Here is a 13,969-nt window from a genome sequence, read left to right on the forward strand (position 1 = left end):
TTATGCCTATGGATTTAGAATGGGATTCCATAAAAGCTTCTGTAGGTATATAATGGGAGAGATTTATCAAACTGGTGTAAAGTAGAACTGGCTTAGTTGGCCATTGCAACCAATCAGATTCCACCTTTCATTTTCCAAAGGCGCTGTGAAAAATGAAAGGTGGAATCTGATTGCTATGGGCAACTAGGTCAGTTGTACTTTACACCAATTTGATAAATATCCCCCAATGTGTCCACATAGTACATAATCACAGATCACTAATTATAGCTGTACAGTATGTGTACTTCGTAATGAGAATCATAATTTCTTCCCAGAAACAGAGCCATTTCTGTGCATGAGTTGTTTCAGGTATAGCAGCTCAGTCCTATCTATTTGAGTCACAGCCCATGGACAAATATTGCTTCTGGAACAAAGCAGGCATCTTTTCTAACTTAACAAAAACCCTTTATTAAGGGATGGATTCATTATATCCCTACACCTGTTTTTTGGTGTTAAAAAGTTGCAAAACCGGTTTTGTGACTTCTAAACGCCATTGCGACTGAATCTAGTCCCAACTGGTGTTTTCACAACACCCTTGCCAGTTTTTTGGTGTGTGGGCAAAACTATCAGCCTGGGCACATTTATTATAATTTCTGCCAGAAACAGTTGTAAATGATGAATGAAACAGTTCTACATAAAAAAGGTTAGAACAGAATTATTCATAGCATTATCCATACTCACAGCTACTTAATATATGGTAAGTATTTTGAAGGAAAAACATGGCTGGTTGGTGGAGAATACATGCAATATTAAATAGATAATAGATATTAAATAGAGTAATGTCCAGCTCTGCTGGATGCTAAATGCTGTGGTTGTAGATAATTTATTTTTATTCCACTCTGTCCATATACCAAATCCATTGCTTAGAATTTCAAAAGTTTAAAAAAGTGCCATATTCTAATTGTCTAGCAATGTTCCTCCTCCATGGATTCTTCCACATCCTCAAGATCCATTGAATGGTCGCGTAGAAGGATTTTCTTTTGAAGTTCTGTGTAGAAGTCCACACTTTCTGACACAGAGTGAATAGGTTTGTCTCTATAAAAATGCATTCCTTTGTGGTTGAGAAAGCAGGTTTGCTCCTTAAAGCTTTGCTGAAAAGCTTTCTGATTTCTTCGGAATTCCAGAACAGTTTTGGTGTAAGTGTTGAGAGTTGTGACAGCAGAAGCCATACAGCAGGTGAAAGATGCCCATGCAGTGCTAAAATAGAGAAGATAGATTTTTCTTCAGTAAAGAAAAGCCTACTCTTAAAATTAATTAGAAATTAGTATTTCTCTGTACATTTGGTGAACAAATCATAGATAAACTTACTAAAATGCCCAACCGTAATCCCATGAATGTGGTCTCCAGTCCTCTGGTCCAAGGCTCACAGTAGCTTGGAAAACCTGAGTGTACATCATGTGTGCCACCATCCCTAGAAGTCCTGCAGAAAATAAATCATATTAATAGCAACTGCGGCACCTAAGTGGCTTCAGTGGGAGGGAGCTCCCTTTGTCAGCCATCAGTACCACCAGGAATAGGATCACAGGGCCGATGTCTACACAGCATCTATGGCTACAGTGAAGGCCCCAGGTCTGCCCTCTGTGTATGCCTGTTGTATTCTACTGACAGCATAATACACTGTAATACACAAGTTAAAATCTAAGTAAAAAAACAAAACAATGGAAAACAAATAAAAAAAAAATATTCTCCACATATTTAGTATTGCTGCATCTCTAACAACCTGAACATTACAATTTTCATGTAATTTATCCTGCATGTTGAACACTGTAACAAAATCAGAATTGCTGTTTTTTGCTTATTCTCCAGCAAAAAAAAGAAAAAAAAAATCAAAACATCATACATACCCCAAAATGATACTAATGAAAACTACAGGTCATCCCACAAAAATTAAGCCCATACACAGCTCCGTAGAAAGAAAAATAAAAAAGTTATTGATCTTGCGATGTGGCGATGCAAAAACATTTTTTTAAAGGGTTTTAAATGAGCAAAACCAGAAAAAACCTAAAAACTATTGGGGTCATCTATCAAACTGGTTTAAAGTAGAACTGGCTTAGTTGCCCATAGCAACCAATCTGATTCTACCTTTCATTTTCCAAAGGAGCTGTCATATGTATTTGGTGTCATTAGGATTGAACTTACCCAGAGAATAAAGTGATCATATTATTTATTCTGCAAAGTGAACATCTCAAAATTTACAACATAAGGGCTCATGCCCACGACCGTATGCCCTCTGAGACATTCGGTCCGTGAGCGGGCCATATGTCCCCGAGCCGCATACATCATGCGCACAGGGGCGCACAGCATCATAGGTTACTATGATGCTGTGCGCAACGGGCTGCCCGTGGGACTATTGTCCAGCACTCAAATGATATTATGAGTGCGGGACAATAGCCCCGCGGGCGGACTGATGCTCACAGCATCATAGTAACCTATGATGCTGTGCGCCCCTGTGCGCATGATGTATGCCGCTCCGGGACATATGGCCCGCTCACGGACCGTATGTCTCAGAGGGCATACGGTCGTGTGCATGAGCCCTAAGAAGTTAATAATGTTATTCTTGTTTTTTTCCATTCACTTCCAGAAAGAAATGATAAAAGTTAATCAATAAGCTATGTCTATCCCAAATGGTGCATTAAAAACTACAAATTGTCCTACAAAAAACAAGCCCTCATATGAACGCAATGACTGAAAAGTAAAAAAAAGGTATAGCTCTTGGAATGTGATGACAAAAAAATGAAAAAGATTGTTCACTAAGGTCCAACACAGGCTGGTCATAAAGGGGATAAGAAATTTGCACTATCCAAGGTGCTGGAACAAACTAAAAAATGAATAAGATAAGAGGTTTCTTTGTTTTTATCCTCATTTGCTATAAGACAGGAGCTACCTAGTGATATGTGATCCACCACATCAAGTTAAAAAAACTCACGTAGCCAAAAACATTTGAGCGACTTGTCGACACCTTGCTTCAGGGTGACTATTTTAAAACTAAACACTGTGTACCATGTTAGGCAATAGTAGATAAAGAAGAAAAAAATCGAGAGTCCTCAGTCGATCCCTGGCTAACTGGCTTAATGGCTAACTGGCTTAATGGCTAACTGTATAGATGAGAACAAAATAGCAAGTTTTAGAGACTATTTAGGCCTCTTCATCAGGCCTTTTTTTTATTAAGATTTTTTTAGGTATTTCAGATTTCAGAGGTGCCAAAATATAATATATTATATAATTCTTATATAAATAAGAAAAACACACCAACAGAACTCATTTTTGTAAACTACACCCCTCAATGAATTTATCTTTGTGAAATTGTGACAATTTTTACCTCAATTTATTAGAAAAGGGCTGTGAAATTAAAACATTTAATTTCTTCAATAATATGTAGTTTTAGTGCAAACATTCTGATTTTGATACAGTATAATAGGACAAAATGCAGCCCACAATATTTAACGCAATCCAAAGTATAGCAATACTATATATGTGATTGTAAACTGCTGTTTCGGCACACAGCAGGCTTCAGAGGGGTAGGAGTGCTACCTGGTTTTTAAAACAGATTTTTCTGGAATGGTTTTTGGTTGCCATGTTGCATTTACACAGCTTCTGAGGTACCCGTACAGGTGAAACCCCTTAGAAGTGACCCCATTTTTTAAACCACACATCTTAAGGCATTCATCTAGGGCAGTAGTGGGGAACCTCCGGTCCATGGGCCATATGTGGCACCTGGCCCCCTGCCAGAACATATTGTGAAAATGCTAATGACCGCTTCCATTATGACACTATGACCTGATGCTGTGCGCTGTAAGGTCACAGTACGGCACGGCGGGGAGAAGACCAGGTCTGAAGCTGGAGAGGTAAGTTAATTTTTTTTACATTTATTTTAAGTTTTTGATCTGAGGCTAATGAAGGGTGGGAAGGGTCTGATGGGGGCTGATCGGGACTCTGATGGGGCCTGATCTAAAGCTGGAGGGGTCTGATGGGGCTGATCTGAGGCTGAGGGTGTCTGATGGGGTCTGATCTGAGGCTGGGGGGTCTGATAGGGGCTGATCTGAGGCTGGGGGGCTCTGATGGGGGCTGATCTGAGGCTGGAGGAATCTGATGGTGGCTGATCTGAGTCTGGGGGGTCTAATAAAAGTCTGATCTGAGGTGGGGGTCCTATTGAGGGTCTGAGCTAAGGCTGGGGTTCTGATCTGAGTCTGGTAGGTCTGATCTTAGGCTGGGGGATCTGATATGAGGCTGGTGGTCTGATCTGAAGCTGGGGGTCTGATGATGGTCTGATCTGAGGGTGGGGGGTCTGATTCGGGTGTGATCTGAGGCTAGGGGACTGATTGGGGTCTTATCTAAGGCTGGGGAGGGTTTGATGAGGGTCTGAGGCTGATGTAGGCTGGGGGGTCTGATTTGAGGCTGATGGAGGTGGGGGGCAGATCTGAGGCTAAGAAAGGGACAAAAGCAGGAACAGTTGTGAATAAAGAGGCAGGGACAGTGGCAGGAAGAGTAAAAGCTGGGTAAACCCCTCTCTGGAGCCTGGACGCTGTGCACCGTCAGGTCACAGTTCAGCACGGCGGGGAGAAGACCAGGGAGGGTAAATGAATCTTCCAAGTGGCATCGCCGTCCGGAGCTGGAGAGGTAAGTTTATTTTTTTATTTATTTTACATTTCTGATCTGAGGTCTGATTGGGGCTGATCTGAGGCTAATGAAGGGTGGGGAGGGTCTGATGGGAGGTGATCGGTGGTCTGCTGGGGGCTGATCTGAGGCTTGGGGGGTCTGATGGGGCTGATCTGAGGCTGGAGGATCTGATATGAGGCTAGGGGTCTGATAAAGGTCTGTTCTGAGGCTGAGGGGCCTATTGAGGGTCTGATCTGAGGCTTGGAGGTCTGATGGGGTTGAGCTTAGGCTGGGGGTGTCTGATGGGGGCTTATCTGAGGCTGGGGGAGTATGATGGGGCTGATGTGAGGCTGGGGGCCTAATGAGGGTCTGATCTGAGGCTGGGGTTCTGATCTGAAGCTGAGGGTCTAAACTGAGGCTGGGGGATCTGATATGAGGCTGGGGGTCTGATCTGAGGCTGGGGGGTCTGATGGGGGATTATCTAAGGCTAAGGAGGGTCTGATGGGGGTCTGATCTGAGGTCAGGAGGTCTAATGGGGGTGTGATCTGAGGCTGAGGGTCTGATTGGGGTCTGATCTAAGGCTAGTGAAGGTCTGATGAGGTTCTGAGGCTGATGTAGGCTGGGGGGTCTGATAGGAGGCTGATTTGAGGCTGATGGAGGTGGCGGGCAGATCTGAGGCTAAGAAAGAGAGAAAGGCAGGAACAGTTGCGAAGAAAGAGGCAGGGACAGTGGCAGGGAGAGGAGAAGCTGGATGAACTCCTCTCTGGAGCCTGGACATTGTATGCTGTCAGGTCACAGTACAGCACGGCGAGGAGAAAACCAGGGAGGGTAAGTGAATCTGCCAAGTGGCAGCGCCGTCTGAAGCTGGAGAAGTAAGTTTATTTTATTTTTATTATTTTTAAAAAAAAATCTGATCTGAGGTCTGATTGGGGCTGATCTGAGGCTTGGGGGTCTGATGGGGGCTGATCTGAGGCTTGGGGGTCTGATGGGGGCTGATCTGAGGCTGGGAGAGTCTGATGGGGTCTGATCTGAGGCTGGCGTTCTTATCTGAGGCTGGAGGATCTGATATGAGGCTGGGGTCTGATAGAGGTATGTTCTGAGGCTGGAGGCCTATTGAGGGTCTGATCTGAGGCTGGGGGGTCTGATGGGGCTGATCTGAGGCTGGGGATCTGATAGAGGTCTGATCTGAGGCTGGGTGGTCTGATGAGGGTCTGATCTGAGGCTGGAGGGTCTGATCTGAGGCTGGGGGATCTGATCTGAGGCTGGTAGATCTGATCTGAGGCTGGGGGGTCTGATGGGGGTGTGATCTGAGGCTGGGGGTCTGAATGGGGTCTGATATAAGGCTGGGGAGAGTCTGATGAGGGTCTGAGGCTGATGTAGGCTGGGGGGGTCTGATAGGAGGCTTATTTAAGGCTGATAGAGGTGGGGGCCAGATCTGAGGCTAAGAAAGGGACAAAGGTAGGAACAGTTGCGAAGAAGGAGGCAGGGACAGTGGCAGGGAGAGTGAAAGCTGGGTGAACCCCCCTCTGTAGCCTGGACACTGTGCGCTGTCAGGTCATAGTACAGCACGGCGGGGAGAAGACCAGGGAGGATATGTGAATCTGCCAAGTGGCAGCGCCGTCCGAAGCTGGAGAGGTAAGTACATTTTTTTATTTATTTTAAATTTCTGATTTGAGGTCTGATTGGGGCTGATCTGAGGCTAATGGAGGGTGGGGAAGGTCTGATGGGGGCTGATCGGGGGTCTGATGGGGGCTGATCTTAGTCTTGGGGGGGCTGATCTGAGGCTGGTGGAGTCTTATGGGGTCTGATCTGAGGCTGGGGGTCTGATAGAGGTCTGATCTGAGGCTAGGGGGCCTATTGAGGGTCTGATCTGAGGCTTGGGGGTCTGATGGGGGTTGAGCTTAGGCTGGGGGTGTCTGATGGGGGCTTATCTGAGGCTGGGGGAGTATGATGGGGCTGATGTGAGGCTGGGGGCCTAATGAGGGTCTGATCTGAGGCTGGGGTTCTGATCTGAAGCTGAGGGTCTAAACTGAGGCTGGGGGATCTGATATGAGGCTGGGGGTCTGATCTGAGGCTGGGGGGTCTGATGGGGGATTATCTAAGGCTAAGGAGGGTCTGATGGGGGTCTGATCTGAGGTCAGGAGGTCTAATGGGGGTGTGATCTGAGGCTGAGGGTCTGATTGGGGTCTGATCTAAGGCTGGTGAAAGTCTGATGAGGTTCTGAGGCTGATGTAGGCTGGGGGGTCTGATAGGAGGCTGATTTGAGGCTGATGGAGGTGGCAGGCAGATCTGAGGCTAAGAAAGAGAGAAAGGCAGGAACAGTTGCGAAGAAAGAGGCAGGGACAGTGGCAGGGGGAGGAGAAGCTGGATGAACTCCTCTCTGGAGCCTGGACACTGTATGCTGTCAGGTCACAGTACAGCACGGCGAGGAGAAAACCAGGGCGGGTAAGTGAATCTGCCAAGTGGCAGCGCCGTCTGAAGCTGGAGAAGTAAGTTTATTTTATTTTTTTATTTTACATTTCTGATCTGAGGTCTGATTGGGGCTGATCTGAGGCTTGGGGGTCTGATGGGGGCTGATCTGAGGCTTGGGGGTCTGATGGGGGCTGATCTGAGGCTGGGAGAGTCTGATGGGGTCTGATCTGAGGCTGGGGGGTCTGATCTGAGGCGGGGGTCTGATAGAGGTCTGTTCTGAGGCTGGAGGCCTATTGAGGGTCTGATCTGAGGCTGGGGGTCTGATGGGGCTGATCTGAGGCTGGGGATCTGATAGGGGTCTGATCTGAGGCTGGGTGGTCTGATGAGGGTCTGATCTGAGGCTGGAGGGTCTGATCTGAGGCTGGGAGATCTGATCTGAGGCTGGGGGGTCTGATGGGGGTGTGATCTGAGGCTGGGGGTCTGATTGGGGTCTGATATAAGGCTGGGGAGAGTCTGATGAGGGTCTGAGGCTGATGTAGGCTGGGGGGTCTGATAGGAGGCTTATTTAAGGCTGATAGAGGTGGGGGCCAGATCTGAGGCTAAGAAAGGGACAAAGGTAGGAACAGTTGCGAAGAAGGAGGCAGGGACATTGGCAGGGAGAGTGAAAGCTGGGTGAACCCCTCTCTGTAGCCTGGACACTGTGCGCTGTCAGGTCATAGTACAGCACGGCGGGGAGAAGACCAGGGAGGACATGTGAATCTGCCAAGTGGCAGCGCCGTCCGGAGCTGGAGAGGTAAGTACATTTTTTTATTTATTTAAAATTTCTGATCTGAGGCTAATGGAGGGTGGGGAAGGTCTGATGGGGGCTGATCGGGGGTCTGATGGGGGCTGATCTTAGTCTTGGGGGGTCTGATGGGGGCTGATCTGAGGCTGGTGGAGTCTGATCTGAGGCTAGGGGGTCTCATCTGAGGCTGGGGGTCTGATAGAGGTCTGATCTGAGGCTAGGGGGCCTATTGAGGGTCTGATCTGAGGCTGGGGGTCTGATAGAGGTCTGATCTGAGGCTAGGGGGCCTATTGAGGGTCTGATCTGAGGCTGGGGGATCTGATGTGGGTCTGATCTGAGGCAGGGGGGTCTGATGGGGGATTATCTGAGGCTAAGGAGGGTCTGATGGGGGTCTGATCTGAGGTTGGGAGGTCTGATGGGGGTGTGATCTGAGGCTGAGGGTCGGATTGGGGTCTGATCTAAGGCTGGTGAAGTTCTGATCAGGGTCTGAGGCTGATGTAGGCTGGGGGGTCAGATAGGAGGCTTATTTGAGGTTGATGGAGGTGGGGGCAGATCTGAGGCTAATAAAGGGACAAAGGCAGGGACAGTTGCAAAGAAAGAGGCAGGGACTGTGGCAGGGAGAGTGAAAGCTGAGACTGGGGGTCTGATCTGAGGCTTTGGGGTCGATCTGAGGCTGGGGGGTCTGATATAAGGCTGGGGGTCTGATCTGAGGCTTGGGGTCTGATAGAGGTTTGATCTGAGCCTGTGGGGCCTATTGAGGGTCTGATCTGAGGCTGGGGGGTCTGATCTGAGGCTGGGGGATCTGATATGAGGCTGGGGGTCTGATAGAGGTCTGTTCTGAGGTTGGGGGCCTATTGAGGGTCCGATCTGAGACTGGGGGGTCTGATTGGGCTGATCTGAGGCTTCGGGATCTGATAGAGGTCTGATCTGAGGCTGGGGGGCCTAATGAGGGTCTGATCTGAGGCTGGGGGATCTGATATGAGGCTGGGGGTTTGATCTGAGGCTGGGTGGTCTGATGTGGGTCTGATCTGAGGCTGGGGGGGTCTGATGGGGGATTATCTGAGGCTAAGGAGGGTCTGATGGAGGTCTGATCTGAGGTTGGGAGGTCTGATGGGGGTGTGATCTGAGGCTGAGGGTCGGATTGGGGTCTGATCTAAGGCTGGTGAAGTTCTGATCAGGGTCTGAGGCTGATGTAGGCTGGGGGGTCAGATAGGAGGCTTATTTGAGGCTGATGGAGGTGAGGGCAGATCTGAGGCTAATAAAGGGACAAAGGCAGGGACAGTTGCAAAGAAAGAGGTGGGACTGTGGCAGGGAGAGTGAAATCTGAGTCTGGGGGGTCTGATATAAGGCTGGTGGGTCTGATCTGAGACTTGGGGTCTGATAGAGGTTTGATCTGAGGCTGTGGGGCCTATTGAGGGTCTGATCTGAGGCTGGGGGGTCTGATCTGAGGCTGGGGGATCTGATATGAGGCTGGGGGTATGATAGAGGTCTGTTCTGAGGCTAGGAGGCATATTGAGGGTCTGATCTGAGGCTGGGGGGTCTGATGGGGCTGATCTGAGGCTAGGGGTGTCTGAGGGGGGTTGATCTTAGGCTGGGGGGTCTGATGGGGGCTTATGTGAGGCTGCGGGAGTTTGATGGGGGCTGATCGGAGGCTGGCGAGGTCTGATCTGAGGCTGGGGGGCCTATTGAGGGTCTGAGGCTGGGGGGCCTATTGAGGGTCTGAGGCTGGGGGCTGATCTGAGGCTGGGGGTCTGATAGAGGTTTCATCTGAGGATTTGGGGCCTATTCAGGCTCTGATTTGAGGATGGGGGTATGATCTAAAGGCTGGGCAATCTGATATGAGTTTGATCGGGCTGATCTGAGGCTGGTGGGGTCTGATAGAGGTCTGATCTGAGGCTAGGGGGCCTATTCAGGGTCTGATCTGAGGCTGAGTGTCTGATCTGAGGCTGGGGGATCTGATATGAGGCTGGGGGATCTGATATGAGTTTGATGGGGGTTGATCTGAGGCTGGTGGGGTCTGATCTGAGGTGGGGGTCTGATAGAGGTCTGGTCTGAGGCTAGGGAGGGTCTGATCTGAGGCTGGGTGTCTGATCTGAGGCTTTGGGGTCTGATCTGAGGCTGGGTGGTCTGATGAGGGTCTGATCTGAGGCTGGGGGTCTGATCTGAGGCTGGGGGATCTGATATGAGGCTGGGGGTCTAATCTGAGGCTGGGTGGTCTGATGGGGATGTGATCTGATGCTGGGGGTCTGATTGGGGTCTGATATAAGGCTGGGAAGAGTCTGATGAGGGTCTGAGGCTGATGTAGGCTGGGGGGTCTGATAGGAGGCTGATTTGAGGCTGATGGAGGTGGGGAGGCAGATCTGAAGCTAAGAAAGGGACAAAGGCAGGGACAGTTGCGAAGAAAGAGTCAGGGACAGTGGCAGGGAGAGTGAAAGCTGGGTAAACTCCTCTCTGGACCCCCCCCCCCCCCTCCTGGGTTTAGCTTGGCTGCCATTAATTTCAAATAAAGAACTAAATGTATAACATTCACAACTTAAAAATTTGATTGCTATATGTGGTCAAAATGGCGCCTGTACTATTTGTAATATATAGTTCAGACGCCATTTTGTGCTGCAAAAATACAGCGCTCTAGATTTTTAAAAATTAAAGCGCAATTTCTGTAACTTAACCCTAAGTCACTTGTTTGACCAAATATAGCAGTCAAATTTTTAAGTTGAGAATTTTGTATGGTCCCCGAACGATGTTATAAATATCCAAATGGCCCTCAGCAGCAAAAAGGTTCCCCACCCCTGATCTAGGGGTATATCAATTATTTTGACCCCACAGGTATCATTCCAAAGTTAAAGGGGCATTCCAGCACATTAAAAATGTTGCCTTATTAACTGCAATTGGTTAAAAAGAATAAACCAGCTTAAACTCACCTTGCTAATCCCAACTGCTGCCCTTCTGACAGTGCGCAGGTCTCCGCTGTTTTCCACTTTCTTCTCCTGTTCTTAACACGGCAGTAAAGGCTGGGATTGATGTTCAGCCAATCACTGACTGCAGCAATGGCCCATCTCAGCCATTGATTGGCTAAGCGGCAGTACCAGCCATTTACTGAAATGTTGAGAACTGGAGCAGGAAGTGAAAGTGCAGCTGGGGCCTGTGTACTGTCGAAACAGTGGCAGTGGGGGGTCAACGAGATGAGTATATTGGTTTATTTTTTTCACACATTTTTTATAGCTGTTATTTGCTCGGTGCATAGCAGAGCTCAGAAGGAAAGGTGTGGCATGAGGCGCATTGGGGTTTACTCTGGTGATATATGGTAGGAGGTATAAACTGTGCAGAGTACATCAATGTAAACTAAGATTCAAGTGAATTATGGTACATTCTAAAAAGAAAATGTATACACAGTTCTGGTTTATCGGGCTAGGTGTCCTTTCTTACACCCCTCTTGGAACACACTGCACTTTTTGGCTTTTTTTATCATATATACTTGGCTACTTTTGGAAGACCTGTAGCAGTGAATGGAGAGATCCATGCATGCAAGGTATATTCTCTATTCTCACCAGGGCCCGTTCTTCAGATAGCAGCAGGTCCAAGAGGTGGCATCTTCACCTATTAGATATTTATGGTATATCTTGGGGAACACTGTTGAATCACTGTTGATACATGATTTTGCGGTACACAATATCATGTTCTAATGTATTTTTGGGCAATTTGAGAAAGTTTAGGAAAAGCATTTCACTCATCTTATTTTCTGAATGATACTATAACTATATGTGCATAATGTAAGTGCATAAATATGCAATATGTGCATAATTTACCGATTTGTAATGGAAGGAGTGAACTTAAACTGAAGCTTAACTGTGTTGTAGAGACAAGTTATGTTACCTGAAAGCACTGAGGACATTGCAGCAAATGCGTTCAGCTTCAGTCCACACACAGGGTTTCCTGTGTAAATAATTTCCAATAGCAGCAGCACAAAGCTAATGACTAACAGTGTAATGTACACTAGTTCCGATCCCAATGAAAGCCATAGGATCCCTGTAATTGAGAACCAACAATTAATGATATGCAGTATTTATTAGCAAACTAGTGGCTTAGGTGCAGCGATTGGATTTATTTTTGCTAATTATTGCCTTTTGTGCCACCATATGCTGCAGGACTTTACAAACATCAGTCCCCAGTGGGGCGTTTGAGTTTAGGGGACCCCATGCTAGCTACAGTCCCGGCAACTGCAGTAACGTGTCTGCAACTGCAGCAACTGCTACAAATAGCTCATACGGTACACAGCTCCTTCTCTACATAACTGGACAGGAGATTGCAACCACAATGTAAAGTTCCAATGTTTAGCAGGATGAGATTCACATTTTGGTTTGTTTGGCAGCTGCTGTTCTTCACAGTATATAAATACCAATTTATTGCATGATTTCAAAAGACATGATTGACATACATATTAAAAATTAAAAATAGTCAGAGGATACAAGTAAAGGGAAAAGCGGCATCACCTGGAGGGAGACCACAGCGGATAAACAATTCATACATATGTCCGTGTACTCAAGTAAAAACCAGTACAAGTGCAAGTGCATGAGAACATACAAAAATCACTTAGACAAAGACCAGTTACCCATGCTGTGCTCCCTCCAGGATGGCTCCAGCCCTGACGAAGGTACACCGAAACACGCGTTTGGGCTGGCGCCATCATGGAGCGAGCACAGCATTGGTAACTGTTCTTTGTCTAATTAAATTTGGTATGTTTCTTATGCACTTGCACTTTATTGGTTTTTACTTGAGTACACGGACATTTATGTCTTTTGAAATCATGCAATAAATTGGTATTTAATTACAAGCGGTCTGGTAGTGATTTATAAGTGTAATATTTAGTGTTCTACCAATGGGCTTAGCTGTGTACACTGTGATGGGACAGTGTATTCCATAGTTGCGGCAAAATTGGTTTATTAAATTCACAGTATATACTCACCTAAAGAATAATTAGGAACACCATACTAATACGGTGTTGGACACCCTTTTGCCTTCAGAACTGCCTTAATTCTACGTGGCATTGATTCAACAAGGTGCTCATAGCATTCTTTAGAAATGTTGGCCCATATTGATAGGATAGCATCTTGCAGTTGATGGAAATTTGAGGGATGCACATCCAGGGCACGAAGCTCCCGTTCCACCAAATCCCAAAGATGCTCTATTGGGTTGAGATCTGGTGACTGTGGGGGCCATTTTAGTACAGTGAACTCAGTGTCATGTTCAAGAAACCAATTTAAAATGATTCGAGCTTTGTGACATGGTGCATCATCCTGCTGGAAGTAGCCATCAGAGGATAGGTACATGGTGGTCATGAAGGGATGGACATGGTCAGAAACAATGCTCAGGTAGCCTGTGGCATTAAAACGATGGCCAATTGGCACTAAGGGGCCTAAAGTGTGCCCAGAAAACATCCCCCACACCATTACACCACCACCACCAGCCTGCACAGTGGTAACAAGGCATGATGGATACATGTTCTCATTCTGTTTACGCCAAATTCAGACTCTACCATTTGAATGTCTCAATAGAAATCGAGACTCATCAGACCAGGCAACATTATTCCAGTCTTCAACAGTCCAATTTTGGTGAGCTCGTGCAAATTGTAGCCTCTTTTTCCTATTTGTAGTGGAGATGAGTGGTACCCGGTGGGGTCTTCTGCTGTTGTAGCCCACCTTTCTTTCCCATTCTGACATTCAGTTTGGAGTTCAGGAGATTGTCTTGACCAGGGCCACAACCCTACATGCATTGAAGCAACTGCCATGTGATTGGTTGACTAGGTAATCGCATTAATGAGAAATAGAACAGGTGTTCCTAATAATTCTTTAGGTGAGTGTATAGCGGCTGCATAAAGCTGTTCTATAATAAATTCATCAGACTGGTTTATCAAAGCTTTGGACATAAATTAGCTTAGAATTTTTTCTGGAGAGGTCAGAGGGGGACTCGAGAACAAGCTGTCAGGCAACCAGTCTGATAGATTTATTAAAGAACAGCATTCTGCAGCTGTACTGTGAAATTTGGCACCTGCAGAAGCAAAACAAACATTTTTTTACATTTTAAAACCTACTACAATAATGTTTTTAGGTCAAAATACGTGCAAATCAATAATGAAAGAAT

General features: G+C 46.9%; 1 protein-coding gene across 1 annotated transcript in view; it reads right to left on the reverse strand.

The window, feature by feature from the left end:
* Positions 1-715: 715 nt before the first annotated feature.
* Positions 716-13,969, reverse strand: part of GSG1 (germ cell associated 1) — a 41,257-nt gene continuing 28,003 nt past the window's right edge. Inside the window, exons 3-5 of the mRNA XM_044301964.1 lie at positions 11,705-11,857; positions 1,348-1,459; positions 716-1,236 (exon numbers count right to left, since the gene is read on the reverse strand). Of these exons, the coding sequence (XP_044157899.1) occupies positions 945-1,236; positions 1,348-1,459; positions 11,705-11,857 (557 nt within the window). The 3' untranslated portion in view covers positions 716-944. The remainder of the gene's footprint in view (positions 1,237-1,347; positions 1,460-11,704; positions 11,858-13,969) is intronic.

The sequence above is a fragment of the Bufo gargarizans genome, chromosome 7 (assembly GCF_014858855.1).
Source record: "Bufo gargarizans isolate SCDJY-AF-19 chromosome 7, ASM1485885v1, whole genome shotgun sequence".
NCBI classification, from domain to species: Eukaryota; Metazoa; Chordata; class Amphibia; order Anura; family Bufonidae; genus Bufo; species Bufo gargarizans.